Source organism: Euprymna scolopes, chromosome 16, assembly GCF_053919585.1.
Source record: "Euprymna scolopes isolate OS-2025 chromosome 16, ASM5391958v1, whole genome shotgun sequence".
Taxonomy (NCBI): domain Eukaryota; kingdom Metazoa; phylum Mollusca; class Cephalopoda; order Sepiida; family Sepiolidae; genus Euprymna; species Euprymna scolopes.
The window spans coordinates 134,002,307-134,020,712 of NC_136497.1; the positions used below are offsets into that span (position 1 = coordinate 134,002,307).

At 36.0% G+C, this 18,406-nt stretch overlaps 1 protein-coding gene across 4 annotated transcripts in view; it reads right to left on the bottom strand.

The window, feature by feature from the left end:
* The window catches only part of LOC145296099 (sperm-associated antigen 17-like), a 163,836-nt gene that overhangs the window by 132,091 nt on the left and 13,339 nt on the right, over positions 1-18,406 (bottom strand). For all 4 annotated transcript variants that reach the window (XM_080142243.1, XM_080142242.1, XM_080142241.1 and 1 more), the window contains exons 4-6: positions 13,418-13,568; positions 9,950-10,144; positions 3,935-4,113 (exon numbers count right to left, since the gene is read on the bottom strand). In XM_080142243.1, the coding sequence (XP_079998369.1) occupies positions 3,935-4,113; positions 9,950-10,144; positions 13,418-13,568 (525 nt within the window). The remainder of the gene's footprint in view (positions 1-3,934; positions 4,114-9,949; positions 10,145-13,417; positions 13,569-18,406) is intronic.

The window sequence follows — 18,406 nt, forward strand, 5'->3', positions numbered from 1 at the left end:
TTAATGTGAGGTAAAAACCAGCTCCCCTAAAAGGGGTCACTCTGGTTACCAAAAATAATAATTGTCCCAGTATAGAGGGTTTCCCCTCCATTGACTGGTACAAATTATCTTAAGTGCAGTATCTGCCGGAACAGATGGTGTTTATTTGCTCCCCCACTGAGCAAATTAGGCACAAGGCCGTTTTTAATGTGAGGTAAAAACCAGCTCCCCTAAAAGGGGGCACTCTGGTTACCAAAAATAATAATTGTCCCAGTATAGAGGGTTTCCCCTCCATTGACTGGTACAAATTATCTTAAGTGCAGCATCTGCAGAACAGATACTACACTTTGATCTTGTCCCCCGTGCCGCCGAAGCGGGGGGGGGCAGTGCATTATCAGCTATGTGTCTTGTATGCACTTCCAAGACTCTGATTATTGGCAATCTTTGTTGTACGACTTCCACACAGACTGATTGGGAAACCCTTGTTTTTTTGTGTTTTTTTTTTCTCAGCTGGAAAACGTGACGTCATTCATCATCTCATACCTTTGTTTTGTCAGTACTTGTACAGTTTAATCAAGACATTAAAAAATGAAAATATAAAAAAAAACGTTTATATTGTACGTATCCGTTATGGAATAAAGTTCTCCCCTAAAAAATTTCACTTAATTTCATCAAGTAGTTTTTTTTCTTTACAGCGAAAAAACAATTTGTAATGATACCGAGCAAAAGGTTCGATTTTTAGGAAGAAAAGCTAGTATTGAAGATGGGGAGGGAGTGTCAGCACTTTAAACTGAGTTATCTCCCCGTGGCATGTTAAAAAAATTCAAAGATGGCTACCTTCAACGTGCTGTCATAAAGACGTGCTTTTTCCGCTATAAAAAAAAACCAACAAAAAAAACTACTCGATCAAATTAAGTGGAATTTTTTTCCGGAGATCTTCAGTCAAAAACGGATATGTACAATAGAACATTTTTTCGATATTTTCATTTTTTAATGTCTTGATTTAGCCGTAGAAGTACGCCATTTAAATTTGATCTCACATTCAACCCTGGGAATGATTCTGTATAGCAGATTTGGTTTAACATGTGAGACATACCAAAATGCACACCAACTATGATATAAGATCGCCAATATGTAACACAAATATCAAAAGATTTCATCCCATTTGAAATATGCGACCCAAGATCGACTCATAATAAACGCATTCAGCTACCTGAGAATTCTTCATTCAAACTCTTCAGTTTAACATTCATGGGAAACATGAACTGGAACAAATACATTGAAGATATTGCAATGGCTGCTGCAAGGAACATGGGCTCACTCTACCATGCTAGAAAAATACTCACACCTGAGAGTATCCTGTACGTCTACAAAGCCACCATTCGCACATGCATAGAGTATTGTTGCCACATTTGAGTTGGTGCATCTACCACTAATCTCTCCATCTTGGAGAGGGTTTAAAAAAGGGTTTCCAATCTAGTGGGTCCCACTTTGTCAACTAAGCTCAAGCCACTGTCCCATCGCCGCAATGTTGCATCCCTGTGCTTGTTTTACAAATATTTTAATGGAATTTGCTCTGATGAACTCATTACACTTGTGCCCCCTCGATGTACATATCCCCCAACAAACCCGCTTAACAGCAAAATCACACCCCTTCACTGGCGATGTCCCTAAATGCCAGAAAGCTTTTTACTCTAATAGCTTTTTCCCTAGAACAGCTAGACTTTGGAATTCCCTTCCTGCTACCTGCTTTGTTTGGAATGAAGATGAGTAAAAATCAAAATCATGAAGTACTGCTGCAGCATCCAAGATGCTGATGCACTGGATACTCTTTCATGCCTTAACAGAGTACAAAATGGTGCAAATAAACTTCTGTATGCCAAGTTTCAGTTTCTGCCATCTGTCAAATTGCAGCGGTGGCTTCAATGGTTTGGACGTGCAGCTTTTTGCCCAGAAGAAGAATTAATAATGTAATCTTCTCTATATTTCTGCCTGGCTGGCACAAACCTCTCTGTTGATTGCTGAGAACCTCGGCCACAAACCATCTAGGACAACTTTACTAATTTACTGTTAGGTCCACAGGTGGTCAGCCTTCGATGGTGGAATCATGGTTCATTAGCTATCTCATGCTATCTTGTTCAGACCTTCCACTTCAAACCCCCATGGCATAGTGAATAAAGTACTTGGTAAAATTCGGTTGTAAGTTACACTGTTCTAGAGGTTGATTATTCAATTCTCAGGGCAGGCGATACTAAGAATGTAATTGGGAAGTACTTAGGACTTCTACCCAATCATGGCTGAATCTGCATGAGTAAAAGTCCTAAGTAATCCGCAATTGTATTCTTAATATCGTTAGAACTATGCTGAAGTACCTTTTTATTCCCGGGTGACACCAGATAACCCAAGGATCTAAGATAGAGAAGATAAATATATATATTTTATTTCATGTCAAAATAGATATTGTTTGAAAACCAGAGAAATATATTTTTACAGCTAGAAGTTGACAACAGGAAATTTCACTTAGAACCCTGTCTGGCCTTAAATGAACTCAGGGTCGGATGTCAGAATTGACACCTGGCCTGGAGAATGAGTAATTTAGATTTCAGTGTGGGAATTGTACCCATGCAAAACCCTAAAAGCTTTCGATTTCGTGGCGAAATCTTATTGGCTGGGGAGAATTTCCACACTCTCCACGTACAATATCACCCTCGCTAAGATTTGAACCATTAACCTCCAGAAGAGTGAAACTTACAACTGAACACTACCAAGTAATTTATCCATGGATCGATGAAAACCTCGGCAGCAACTACCAAGGATAACTTTAATACTTTAATCTTAGATCCATAGGTGATCGGTCTTTGATGGTGGAATCACAACTTCCTAGCTATCTCATGCTATCTTGTTCAAGAGTTCCACTTCAAACACGCGTAGCATAGTGGACAAAGTACTTGGTAAAATTCACTTGTAAGTTACACTCTTCTAGAGGTTGATGGGTCAATCCTCAGTACGGGCGACACTAAAAATGCAATTGCGAATTACTAAGGACTTCTACCCGGTCATGTATGATGAAGCAAGAACATGCTGCCTTCTGCGGATTAAATAGAGAGTTTCATACTTTATCCATTTATCGCTGAAAACCTAGGCAACAACTATCTAGGACAAGTTTATTACTTTGCTTTTAGGTCCACAGGTGTCAGCCTTCGATGGTAGAATCACAACTCACTAACTATCTCATGTCAGGACTTTCACTTCAAAGACCCGTGATGTAGTGGATAAAGTACTTGGTAAAATTCAATTGTAAGTTACACTCTTCTGGAGGTTGATGGTTCAATTTTCAGTTAAAAATTACTCGGCACTCCTGCCCAGTCATGGTTGTTGAAATGAGAACATGCTAATCCTGTTTATTAAAAAAAAAGAATTCTGTTCAAAATGCCATGAAGATTCCTGAGTTTGACAGAAAGCTTCTTGAGATTGACAACATCCACCCAAAAAAGGTCGGAGGTTACATCGACCAAAATGTTGTGAAAATGACCCGCAGGATAAGAAAAGTAGTTTGAAGAATCTAAATAATATTTATTAGCATATTTTAAACATCACAGTTCATTATGTACATCTTTTTTATGTGTTCCCTCTTTGGGATCTGGACAGTATAGAGAGATGTATGCAGAACAGTAGACTTTGTTGGTTTGGTCGCATTGAATGAATTCGTTATTAGTTGGCAGGAGAAGGCCAAAATACACATGGGAGAAAGTGACACGGATGGATTTGAGAAAAAGAGAAATAGATAAAGAGCTGGCCAGAAATAGGTTAATTTGGAAGTCGATTTTTAAAGACTGTCCAACACATGATGCTGATAATGGGATAGTGGTGGTGGTGATGATGATGATGATGATGATGATGATGACAAGGGTGGTGATGGGGATAATCGTGATGATAATGATCTTGACTTATTTACCTGAACCTCAGCCTTTTCCAAATATGGCATGGGTTCTTGGATCCACTGGTCTTGGACATGCGTGTGAAATAAGAGCGATCCAACTGGTTGGTTCATTAGCAGCGGGAAAATCTCCGTCCAAAAAGTTTCAGTTCCGGTTTTAATGCGAATATTCTCAGCAGCTGCAGCTTCTTCAGCGGCTGGAAATGAAATTGATTTGCGTTAAATAATTTGATCGAACAAGCAGCCCTAATTCTGATGGCAGATGAAAGGAATGAGTTTTGCATGACACCACATCTGATGTCATTCAAACACTACGCGCTTTGCCACATGGAAACAAAATATGTAGTTTAAAAATTTTCTGGGACCCTCTTTACTTGCCTCCCAACATGGGCAGAGTTGGACAGAGTTAGAAAATGGCACTTGCTTGTCTAGAAGGATTTTTTATGGAAATCGCTCCAGACAAGACGTAGTGCCACTTGATATAAGGAGCAAACAAGAATAAAAAAAAATGATTATCACAAAGACAGGAGATGACTATTGACCTTGCTTAGGTCAAAATAAAATGAATTAAAGTTAAATAATATATGTAATATCTAAAATTTAAATTTTGTATCCCCCCCCTCCGCTCTACCCAGCCGTCTCTCTATCTTTCTCTCTTTTCTTCTCCTCCTTTTATCGTCTTTTTTTCGGAACTCTCTTTGCTTTTGCTTGTTTTACTGTGCTGAATAAATGTTCTTCAACATTCCAGCAGCCTATCACTTTTATGAAAAGACCAAGGCTATAGATAGGATTTCCACAAGCCTGTAGTTCTTGGAAAGAGTTAATAGGAAGCTGAACTACAATTAGGTATCAAAACAGCAAATTGATGGAGACCACTAGACCAACGAGTCAAACGAGCTGCAACAAAGGAAGCAGGGAATAGATCAGACAATTCTAAAGAACACATGTTATGATAGTATTTTTAAAAAAGATTGAGAATAGCAACATCACATCTGTGAGAGATAGCTTGCAGAGAAGAAGGAAGGGTTAAGCCAATCAAATCACAGGTACGTTTCTGCACTTTATCAAGAACCTACAAATGGGAGATACAGTTACCATTCCAATTATGACAACAGTGCTCGGAACATGGTCTGATAGTAGATTTGCAGAGATAGAGAGACTGTTTAGAGTGATATAGAGAACCGTTTTTACTAGAAGCAAGATTTCTCCTTCGCTGAGCGAGGACAGAAAAGATAAAGTATAGTCTCAGAACCGATATTACTCTTTGATCAACAAGTTTCGGAGGGACCTCTGCTCTCCTCCCACCCCAAAAGAAGCTGCTCTCTTTTCAGCTTCATCTATGCATTTAAAGTCGCCTGTTGAAAAATTCAACACATTTCCAACATTATTTTGAAACAAGTATCCATCTACTTTCCTCCTTATTTGTTTTTTGTTTTGCTCATGTTTCTTGTGGGTTCAACCAAAAGAAACAACTCGTCAAAAAACATCTCAATTCAAAACATAAACATCACAGCCGACGACCCTACAACAAGTACATCAACATGAATAATTATCGCAACAAGTGCGGGCCAGACAAACTGCTGCAAAGGCAAAACATGAAACACTACATGGAATCAAGAACACTGAAACCACATATCTATAAGTTCTCTAACCCAACCCTACCCCCATTGCCACATCACTGCCCCCCCCCCCAAGATGAGCGAGACCAAATAGCCAAGTAGAGTCAAGGAGGAAGGAAAGACTGATCACAGCTGAATAATGTTTGTTGTGGTTTCAACCAAAAGAAACAACTCGTCAAAAAGATCTCAATTCAAAACATAAACATCACAGCCGAAGACCCTACAACATGAATAATTATCATGTGGAACACTGTAATAGTACAATTCCCACTAAAATAGTTCACAACTTTCCCAGCTTCAACTTGATATGACGCATGAATATAAACCTCAAACAGATGACTCCCTACAGTACATTAAAACACAAAAAAAAAACACAAATCAAAATCGAAAGCCACTTTGTCTACAACGACATCCGCCGGATGAGTATAAATACGTTTTTTTTTTAACAAGCAGTCAGTCATGACTAGATCGCCGAATGGCGAGGTTGGGCCCGTCAGTAGCCTAACCCAACATAGCAGCAGCAGAAGACCAGACTAGCTCACTGAGCAGTGAGGTTCTCCCCATCAGCAGCTCAACCCAACACAGCATCAGCAGCAGCCGAACCACTACAGAATGGGCTAGGCTACCTACCCTGACAGCAGCTAAACCCAGCAGCAGCAGCAGCCACTTGCTGCTGACTTACTTGATAGTCAAACCCAGTAACAGCAGCAGCAGCCACTTGCTGCTGACTTACTTGATAGTCAAACCCAGTAACAGCAGCAGCAGCCACTTGCTGCTGACTTACTTGATAGTCAAACCCAGTAACAGCAGCAGCAGCCACTTGCTGCTGACTTACTTGATAGTCAAACCCAGTAACAGCAGCAGCAGCCACTTGCTGCTGACTTACTTGATAGTCAAACCCAGTAACAGCAGCAGCAGCCACTTGCTGCTGACTTACTTGATAGTCAAACCCAGTAACAGCAGCAGCAGCCACTTGCTGCTGACTTACTTGATAGTCAAACCCAGTAACAGCAGCAGCAGCCACTTGCTGCTGACTTACTTGATAGTCAAACCCAGTAACAGCAGCAGCAGCCACTTGCTGCTGACTTACTTGATAGTCAAACCCAGTAACAGCAGCAGCAGCCACTTGCTGCTGACTTACTTGATAGTCAAACCCAGTAACAGCAGCAGCAGCCACTTGCTGCTGACTTACTTGATAGTCAAACCCAGTAACAGCAGCAGCAGCCACTTGCTGCTGACTTACTTGATAGTCAAACCCAGTAACAGCAGCAGCAGCCACTTGCTGCTGACTTACTTGATAGTCAAACCCAGTAACAGCAGCAGCAGCCACTTGCTGCTGACTTACTTGATAGTCAAACCCAGTAACAGCAGCAGCAGCCACTTGCTGCTGACTTACTTGATAGTCAAACCCAGTAACAGCAGCAGCAGCCACTTGCTGCTGACTTACTTGATAGTCAAACCCAGTAACAGCAGCAGCAGCCACTTGCTGCTGACTTACTTGATAGTCAAACCCAGTAACAGCAGCAGCAGCCACTTGCTGCTGACTTACTTGATAGTCAAACCCAGTAACAGCAGCAGCAGCCACTTGCTGCTGACTTACTTGATAGTCAAACCCAGTAACAGCAGCAGCAGCCACTTGCTGCTGACTTACTTGATAGTCAAACCCAGTAACAGCAGCAGCAGCCACTTGCTGCTGACTTACTTGATAGTCAAACCCAGTAACAGCAGCAGCAGCCACTTGCTGCTGACTTACTTGATAGTCAAACCCAGTAACAGCAGCAGCAGCCACTTGCTGCTGACTTACTTGATAGTCAAACCCAGTAACAGCAGCAGCAGCCACTTGCTGCTGACTTACTTGATAGTCAAACCCAGTAACAGCAGCAGCAGCCACTTGCTGCTGACTTACTTGATAGTCAAACCCAGTAACAGCAGCAGCAGCCACTTGCTGCTGACTTACTTGATAGTCAAACCCAGTAACAGCAGCAGCAGCCACTTGCTGCTGACTTACTTGATAGTCAAACCCAGTAACAGCAGCAGCAGCCACTTGCTGCTGACTTACTTGATAGTCAAACCCAGTAACAGCAGCAGCAGCCACTTGCTGCTGACTTACTTGATAGTCAAACCCAGTAACAGCAGCAGCAGCCACTTGCTGCTGACTTACTTGATAGTCAAACCCAGTAACAGCAGCAGCAGCCACTTGCTGCTGACTTACTTGATAGTCAAACCCAGTAACAGCAGCAGCAGCCACTTGCTGCTGACTTACTTGATAGTCAAACCCAGTAACAGCAGCAGCAGCCACTTGCTGCTGACTTACTTGATAGTCAAACCCAGTAACAGCAGCAGCAGCCACTTGCTGCTGACTTACTTGATAGTCAAACCCAGTAACAGCAGCAGCAGCCACTTGCTGCTGACTTACTTGATAGTCAAACCCAGTAACAGCAACAGCAGCCACTTGCTGCTGACTTACTTGATAGTCAAACCCAGTAACAGCAGCAGCAGCCACTTGCTGCTGACTTACTTGATAGTCAAACCCAGTAACAGCAGCAGCAGCCACTTGCTGCTGACTTACTTGATAGTCAAACCCAGTAACAGCAGCAGCAGCTACTTGCTGCTGACTTACTTGATAGTCAAACCCAGTAACAGCAGCAGCAGCCACTTGCTGCTGACTTACTTGATAGTCAAACCCAGTAACAGCAGCAGCAGCCACTTGCTGCTGACTTACTTGATAGTCAAACCCAGTAACAGCAGCAGCAGCCACTTGCTGCTGCCTTACTTGATAGTCAAACCCAGTAACAGCAGCAGCAGCCACTTCCTGTACAATTGTTAAGGTATTGAATTTTAGTATTGTTAGTTAAGATATTCCTAATGTCGGACGACTGTAGGGTTTTATCATGAAATATTAGGTGTTGTTTTATTGCCCTATTGCAAACGAAAATATAGGTTAGTCATCAGCAGAGTGTTGTTATGGGTTCGGAGATATTCTTAGAAGAGGCAAATAAATTCATACACTACATTAGTTTTGGTTAGTATGGTGTTAGTATTATTATTGTTTTTAATTATTAAATTTGAGATTTTAAATTTAGTATTATATATTATTACTTTCATCTTTTTGTTCTGGTTGGTAGGTCTGGTGTATCTTTTAATTAGGTTTGTTATTTTTTCCTCTGTTTTGTAGTTAATGTGTAGTTGGTTTTTATAGTATACTTTGATGGTGTCGTTTTTGTTAGGGTTTATGTTTTTATCGTTGATTGAGTTTTATGTGCTTATCAACAATTTTATTAGGAAAAATATTGTTTATTAGGGTTTGTTTTATGTTTGTTAGTTCTTTGTAAAATATATGTTGGGTTGATGCTATATTGTATGAGCAGTGAATCAAATTTTTATAAGGGCATTTTTATATTTTTCTAGGCATTCGCTATGTTAATTTAGGAGTATTGCATTATTGTTGGTAGGTTTTTTGTATGTTGAGGTTATGTATTTAGTGAAGTTACTTGAATCTACTAATATACCAAGAAATGGTATTTTGTTATTTATGTTTGGGTCATGTGTAAATTTGAGAATGGAGTATGCTTCTAGATTTAGTTGGAGTTTTTAATGTCTTGAATGAATTCGGATGCAATGAATATGTCGTCGACATATTGGGCATAGATAGTGGATTTATTTTTTAGATCTGAGAGGATTTTGCTTTTGAGGTGGGTTAGCGAATATATGGCTTAAAGGTGACCCCATTGAAACGCCAATGATTTGGATGTATATTTTCCCATTAGGACCAGTGAAGGGAACTTGTGTGGTGCATTTTAGTAGTAATTTTTCTAAGGTTTGGGGTTTTATGGCTGGAGGGGGTATCATGCTGTGGTTGTATACTTGATTAAGGATTATCATCCCTTGATGCTGAAAACCTCTTCAGTAACGTCCCTATAAAAGACACAATTAAAATAACCCTTAGAAAGATTATAGCAATCGAATGGAGAAAGTGACTACTAACCAAGAAATCAGAGACTCACAGCGATAATATAACATAGGTAGATGATAAAATTAAAATCGGGTTTCTAAATTTTTGAGATGACGATTGGTTATTCGTATTATTTGGAATTTTCAGACTACTGTTTTCATCGTGGATGCCATTTTGTCGAACTCAAGAATATTTCTGTTGAATTTGGACAGAATTTTGAACGGAACCCTTTCCCTATTTCACCAGAGTAGCATGTTTCAGTTCCATCAGTCATGACTGAATAGAATTCCTAAGTAATTCACAATTGTATTTTTGGTCGCCCACATTGAGAATTGAACCTTCACTCTTCAGAAGAATATCATTTTTACATCGACTGAAATGTTTTGAAAATGACACTCAAGATGAGAACAGTAGTCTGAAGGTTCCAAATAATATCAAAATTAAAATCATTTGAAATGTTACCAATAAGTCGGGAGTCTTTTGGCAAACTTTCATCTTTTTCTGGTTGCAGATTGAGGAATCGGTCATAATCCGAGCATCCGTATCTTATCACTGTGTTCACATGAACATCGAGTTCCGATAACAGAATAAGTAATTTGGTATGATAGAATCCCGAAAGGACGATGTAATGTTGTGGTCCGTCTTCTGGTTCATCGTCTACAAAAGGAAAAGACGTTAAACAAGAATGTAGTAGCAGTAGTAGTAGTAGCAGTAGTAGTAGTAGTATTAGCAGTATTATTATTAGTAGTAGTAGCAGCAGTAGTAAGAGAAGTAGTAGTAGTAGTAGCAGCAGTAGTAGCAGTAGTAGTAGCAGCAGTAGCAGTAGTAGTAGCAGCAGTAGTAGTAGTAGTAGCAGCAATAGTAGTAGTAGAAGCAGCAGTAGTAGTAGTAGCAGTAGTAGTAGTAGCAGTAGTAGTAATAGTAGTAGTAGCAGTAGTAGTAATAGTAGTAGTAGCAGTAGTAGCATTAGTAGCAGTAGTAGTAGCAGTAGTAGTAGCAGTAGTAGTAGCAGCAGCAGTAGTAATAGTAGTAGCAGTAGTAGTGGTAGTAGCAGTAGTAGTACTAGCAGTAGTAGCAGTAGTAGTAGTAGTATCAGCAGCAGTAGTAGCAGTAGCAGTAATAGCAGCAGTAGTAGTAGCAGTAGTATTAACCGTAGTAGTAGTAGTAGTAGCAGCAGTAGTAGAAGCTGTAGTAGCAGTAGTAGTAGTAGCAGCAGCAGTAGTAGTAGCAGCAGCAGCAGTAGTAGTAGTAGCAGCACTAGTAGTAGTAGCAGCAGCAGTAGTAGTAGCAGTAGTAGTAGTAGTAGCAGTAGTAGTAGTAGTAGCAGTAGTAATAGTAGCAGTAGCAGTAGCAGTAGTAGCAGTTGTAGCAGTTGCAGCAGTAGTAGTAGCAGTAGCAGTAGTAGTAGCAGTAGTAGTAGTAGTAGTAGCAGTAGTAGTAGTAGTAGTAGCAGTAGTAATAGTAGCAGTAGCAATAGTAGCAGTTGTAGCAGTTGCAGCAGTAGCAGTAGTAGTAGCAGTACTAGTGTTATATATAGGGGTTTCATTATTATTATTATTATTATTATTATTATTATTCTTTTTGTTAGTCTTGTTGTTGGTGTTATTGTTATTTGTTATTGTTAGAAAGTCTTATTAAAAGCGCAGTCTTAGAGAGTCTTATTAAGAGAGATATTGCGTTCTGTGTTCGTGTTATGAAGAGATTCATATATATAAAATGTTCATACTTAGAAGTGTGTGAGGAGGTAGTGTTGAGACAGTCTTAGTGTTCACATTGTAGATATGTGATGTCGAGACATTGTGTATGTAAAGACATTTTAAAGCACATGATATATAAGACATATAATGACAATTTCACTTTACCTTTTTGGTAGAATTACAACACAAAGACAACGTTTATAAAAACACATGATGGGTTTATTTCTTCTTCGACCGGTCATGGTTTTCTTAGTCAGGAATTCAAAGTTTTACATTCTATGTTTCAAGGGTGACCGTCTCGCTTCCAGACGTTCGACTCCCATCTCTGGACTCCAGACTGTCGTCTGTCATCCTCTAAGTTTCTAACTATATCGAAAACTTCCCATTTTCCATGACGTCATACACATGTTAAAACATGTGTCTTATTTCACGTGTTCTGGAAATGCGTGTCCAAAACTTTTTCCTTTGTTTACAAAAGGAATTTTAACCTATATTTCCAGTAACCTATATTTCCAATATGTTAAAAACATGTTTATTAAATCATCCTATAGTTGCATTCCTCATTCAATTTTATAACTGAATTGACAAATGCACATTCCTTTTCTTAAAACTATTTTATCTCTAAGCTAAACAATGGTTTGTTTTTACATTCCATTTGCTAATTCTCTCTCGTAATCTATTTCTAAACCTAAATTACGAGGTTCGAATTTCGTCTATTCTATTTCATTTTCATTTTAACTAAATCTTTCTATTTTTATACTTACATGAAAAGGGGACAGCCCTTATCATGTAACAGTAGTAGTAGTAGTAGTAGTAGTAGTAGTAGTAGTAGTAGTCATTACAAGAGCAGCAACAAAACTTTTCGATAAATGAATGTAGAGATGGTGTCTATGGATTTTCAAACGAGTTCATTCTGTATGATTATTCAATTTCCTTGTTTTCTTTTTCTTTTAGGCAGAAGAAGAATACAGAGATTGCTTATTGTAAGTTAAACAAGAAGAATATCTTCACAGCTACGTAACATGATATGAATTTTTTTTAGTGAAATCAGGTAAAAAATACATGATAGTTGTTGTGATTGATCCAACTGGTCAAGTGGGTATTAACTCTAAACTAAGCGAAATCAAATTCTTAAAGAGATAATTAAATAATAAAACATGAATTAAATAATAAAAAAATAATTAAATAATAAAAATAATTAAATAAATATAATTATATAAAAATAATTAAATAATAAAAAATAATGAAATAATAAAAGTAATTAAATAATAAGAAATAATTAAATAATAAAAAATAATTAAATAATAAAAATAATTAAATAATAAAAATAATTAAATAATTAAAATACTTAAAAAAATAAAAATAATTAAATAATAAAAATAATTAAATAATAAAAATAATTAAATAATTAAATAATAAAAAATAATTAAACAAAAAGAATTAATTAAATAATAAAAATAATTAAATAAAAATAATAATAATATTAATAATTATTACATATTAAAAATAATTAATAAAAAATAATTAAACAAAAAAATGAATTAAATAATGAAAAATAATTAAATAATAAGAAATAATTAAATAATAAGAAATAATTTAATAATGAAAAAAGAATTAAATAATAAAAAATTAAATAATAAAAATGAATTAAATAATAAATAATTATTAAATAATAAAAAATAATTAAATAATAAAAATAATTAAATAATTAAATAATTAAATAATAAAAAATAATTAAACAAAAAGAATTAATTAAATAATAAAAATAATTAAATAAAAATAATAATAATAATAATAATAATAATTATTACATATTAAAAATAATTAATAAAAAATAATTAAACAAAAAAATGAATTAAATAATGAAAAATAATTAAATAATAAGAAATAATTAAATAATAAGAAATAATTTAATAATGAAAAAAGAATTAAATAATAAAAAATTAAATAATAAAAATGAATTAAATAATAAATAATTATTAAATAATAAAAAATAATTAAATAATAAAAAAGAATTAAATAATAAGAAATAATTTAATAATGTAAAAAGAATTTAATAATAATAAAAAGAATTAAATAATAAAAAGGAATTACATAATTAATAATTACATAATAAAAAAGAATTAAATAATGAACGAAGAATTAAATAATAAAAAATGAATTAAATAATTAAAAAAATAAATAATAAAAAATGAATTAAATGATAATAAAAAAGTATTAATAAATATTTTACCAATAAATTTTTGATCCAGATTTTCTTCTGATCGTTTCTTTAAAAGCGTTCCTTGCTTTGCACTGGGCGGATCTGGAGTTTTCTTAGCAGCCCCTTTTTTCCCGGCAGATTTTAGTGTCTTACCAGGTTTGCTTTTTCCCACATCAGGATCCTGCAGATATCAAGTTGACATTACATTTAAATATAAAATATCAAACGAGTGAATGTTTAAAACGTATGTGGTAGATGAAATCTATGATAAGACTAGCGGTGGCGTGGGGGGGGGGTCAGCTTGACCCGGTCATAAAATACGCTTAAATATGATATTTTAATTTATCCAGATTTCGTATATATTATTAGAGTCATGATTTAAAAAGTAAGAAAAAATTATTTGGCTGCTATGAGCTAGAATCGAAACCGAAAACAAAACTGTAGCATTCAAAGCTGGTGACGTTACCACTGTACTGACGTGACATGCATATGAAATGATTAAAAATAAAAAATAAACTAAGATGAATGTACAAAATTTATAACGATTTTTTCAATTTTTACCCATTTTTTGACCCCTTAAAAACTATTTTAACCGGCTAAAGACCTATATAAGAACAGTCCGTAAAAATCCAATCATTTATGGTCCCAAGCGCCGCTCTGCGACTTTTAGTTTCGGAAGAGATAGAGTTTGAAAATATGGAGACAGACAGACAGACCTAGTAGTTTTTTATAAATTTGATTATAATGCAATGAAGTGTCGTTTGTAACTACTTTTATTCTAATTTACATACACCATTACTTATGTTTTTTTTTTTTGTTTTTGTTTTTTACATGGTAGTCACCACTTATCAAGGCCCGGAAGCCACTCAGGGATAAGGGTTATTGCAAGTACAGTACGTTAGTGTGGAGATTTGATGAAGTGTTTACTTAAGGGGGTGGTTCATTAGGAATTTGTTAACGTTGGACTTGAAGACATCCAAGTTGTAGTCAGATGGGAAGCAGGCAGACGGAACAGAGTTCCACAGGCGAGCAGTTCTAAGAACGAAGCTTTGTTCATGGAATCCACGTTTTGATTTAGGCACAGATAGAGAGTGGGGGAAATTTTTCACAGTGGATTCAGCTAGAGGGAGAGAGGTTGCAGGGTAGAGAAAAGGGCATCCCTCACTAAGCCACAAAGTCTATTTTGTACTCTGTCAAGGCAGGATAGGCTGTTTTTAGCAGCTCCTGCCCAGATATGGCAGCAGAATTCCATCCTTGGACGTACTTGGCTTTTATATAGATAGAGAATTGCATCAGTAGTGAAATATTGAATACTTTTACCATACTAGCAATAACCAAGAGATATATTGCTTTCTTTTATGGCATATCAACCCTTTTTGCGTTAGTTAATGCCAGACTACATAATTTTGGAAAAGATTTTATGCTTCAAGTGACTTATATCTTCAAATATTTATTCATGGTGTTTGGTTTGATTGTTTTTGTTTTACGGCATGTCAACACTTTCAGATTATTTAATGCTGAATCCAGTAATTTTGGAAACAGTTTTTATGCTTCAAATTCTTAATATCTTTAAATATTTATTCATGGTGATTTGTTTGGTTGTTTTGTAACAGAAAATTGATGTGTATTCATTTTTTTTTTCTGTGAACTGTTATCCTCATCTTCAAGTTGTTGTTGTTTCATGACGTTTCGGCCAACCCATCCTCTTCAGATGGTTAAGTGTGATGGGAAAGGAATGCTGTATCCCGAGTAATTACTGCCTTCCATAGTTGTTGTTGTCTCACCACGTTTTGGCCAACTAATCCTCTGGCCTGCTTTGAGTAAGATTGAAACAGATATCTTCAGACAATTCTCACCTGGAACAGTAAATACTCAACGCTTCTATCCGCGACACCATGGGCCCCGAAAGGCAAAACAATGAATACATAAATCATGAAGCTTGTCTCAAAGGATTAAAAAAAAAAAGTATATAAATAAATAATATATAAGAAAACTGATGTTTTTGGGTTTTCTATTTTTACATTTTTTTTTTTTGCTGTTATTTCACTTCAAGCAAGACAGAGAAAGCACCAAATCGACTAATTAGTTCAGTTATTAAGGTCAAGGTAATCCAGACATTTACATCCGGTTTAAAAGTTAGGCCTTCAAAAAGTGGCAGAGAGAGGAAAGACAAAACAAAGAGAGGGAGATAGAGGGAGAGAGAGAGAGAACGAGAGAGAGAGGGAGAGAGAAAGAGAGTGAGAGAAAGAGAGAAAGAAAAGAGATTGCGAGAGATAAATAAGAGAAAAAGCGAGAGAATATGAGAGAGAATGAGAGAGAGAGAGAGAGAGAGACAGAGAGAGAAAGAGAAAGAGAAATGAGAGAGGGAGAGAGAGAGAGAAAGAGAAAATAAATGAGTAATTATTATTTAATTATAATTATCAAGCCCCTTTTAAGAATACTTAAAGATAGCTACTGTCTTCAGAGTTATAACTAAGGCAGTCTACTAACGTCTATGCAATGTTCACAGCATCTACTCATGCGAACACCTTAGATTACCTAATGTACTCGCTTGAATTCGACATTTAACAGTTCTTAATTCCTTTCATTCCCGTGGCGTTTGGTGGGTAGAGGCTCGGCTAATGGGGCAAAAGGCGGCTTCATGGCTGGGTTCGAATCTTATGACTATGACCGACAGGAATTCTTACCATACACTGATGATTACGTAAGCATAAAACACTAGTGCCTGTCGATAAAAATGAATAATTATTATATATATATATATATATATATATATATATATATATATATATATATATATATATTTTAGTATTTGGGGGTATGGGAATCGGAAAAAATTATTGCCTATTTTCCGATGCCAAAACGATTCTTTTAATTGTCTTTTTTTATTGGATTTTGTTTAAAGTAAAGTTACCACTGCTGGTCATAATGATAAAATAATAAACAATTATTGATTTTATAATATCAGTAAAGCTTAAATCGATAGATCACTCTCCACAAGTGTATTTTGACGTTTAGGAAAATATCTGCATATTTAACTTGTGTTTTTTACGAAGATCGGGGAAAATAATAATCTTATAGTTAAATGATTAGAGATTTATAAAGAATCAGAATCGGAATCGTTAATTGTATCGGAATCGGGAAAAATATTGGAATCGTCCCATCACTAATATATATATATATATATATATATATATATATATATATGTATATATATATATATATATATATATATATATATATAGTAAAACTCCTTTAATTTGAACTTCATCTAAAGTTGGACTTCCTCCCATTTGGACTTCTTCTAAACCTGGACTTTCTCTAAACTTTAACTGTCTCGTCATTGAAATTGTATTAGCATATTTGATGCGGAGTTGCAGTAAAATTGTTTACATGGTTTAGTCAGATATTGCGCAGAAATGTTAATATTGCTACTATGTAATTAATGTAGATTAGCTATTGATAATTAATTAATACTAACTGTAATTTTTTTTTTGCAGATTGCTATATTTAAAATAGTGTAAAACAACCCATCACAATGGCTTGCAACTCTAAAAGAAAACAAGTCACACTGATTTTACTTGAAAAACGTCAAATTATAGAAAAATTAGATGCTGGAGTTGAAAATAGCATTATATTGAGAGATTACAAGATTGGAAGAAGTACACTGTCTTACATCAAAAAGAAAAAGGAGGAAATATTGAAGGCTGCTTCTTTCTCTTCAAATAAAAGACATGTCAAAAGAAGGACTCTTCGCAGACCAAAGCAAGTTGAATTCGATCGAATATTGCATGAGTGGTTTGTAGCAAAACGGAATGAAGGTGTAGCAATATCTGAGCCCATGTTAATTGCTAAAGCAAAATCTCTTAAGGAAGATTTGAATATCGCAGAAGATATGAAATTCAGTGAAGGCTGGCTTAGGAACTTTAAGAATAGATATGGTATAAGACAATAATGTCAGGTGAACAACGGTCTGCTGATACACACGCAGCATGAAATTATTGTGACAAATGCAAGACAATAATTACCGATTATGGTTTAACATCAGAGGATGTTTACAACGCTGATGAAAGTGGCGTAAATTGGAAGTGCTTACCTACAAAAACATTAGCCGGGTCCGAGGAGCAGAAAATAAACAGATTCAAATTAAATAAAGAAAGGCTAACAGTGATGGTATGCACTAATGCTTCTGGAACTCATAAACTGAAGCTTCTTGTCATCGGCAAATCAAAGTGTCCTCGAGCATTGAAAGAGTTTCGCCTTTGCCAGTATCCTATTATTCTTCACGAAATGGATGGATGAATCAACAGTTGTTTAAAAAATGTTTTTTGCAAGAATTTGTACCAGTTGTCCAGAGGCGTTTTCTTGAATTAGGTAAACCTGATTCAAAGTGCTTGCTTCTGTTAGACAATTATAGAGCACATGCTCCTGAGTCAGAACTAGTGCCATCTTGTAGGAATATTTTTGTGTGCTACTTACCACCTAATGTGACTTCTCTCATCCAACCTATGGATCAAGGGATTATTTGGAACTTAAAATGTTTCTACAGAAATGATTTCATGATGAATATGGTAAATAGTACTGTGAGTATAAACAATTTTCAGCGCCATCAAAGATGCCATATTTTCTCTCGCAAGTGCATGAAATCAAGTTTGAGCAAGCATATTAACAAAAGCATGGGGTAAATTATGCTCACCGCGAAAGGCTTCTGAACTGAAAAAATCAGAAAATACATCTGGTCTAGAAAATTCTTTAAACCAAACGGTTACCGACCAACCACGCTATTCTTAAATCACTTAATGCAAATGATGTTGAAATGTGGGTGCAACAAGATGAGGAAACTACTGATCAATATCCTGAAGGCAGTAATGGTGATGAAAATAGCGACAGCTCCCATTCTCTTAACCTTAATGTAAATAACCAAGAACACTCTGATGAAGCAATATCATGGGATGATGCAGAAAAGTCTATGGAGACGGTTATAAAATTTCCAGAAAAAAGTCCTTATTTTAGTGACAA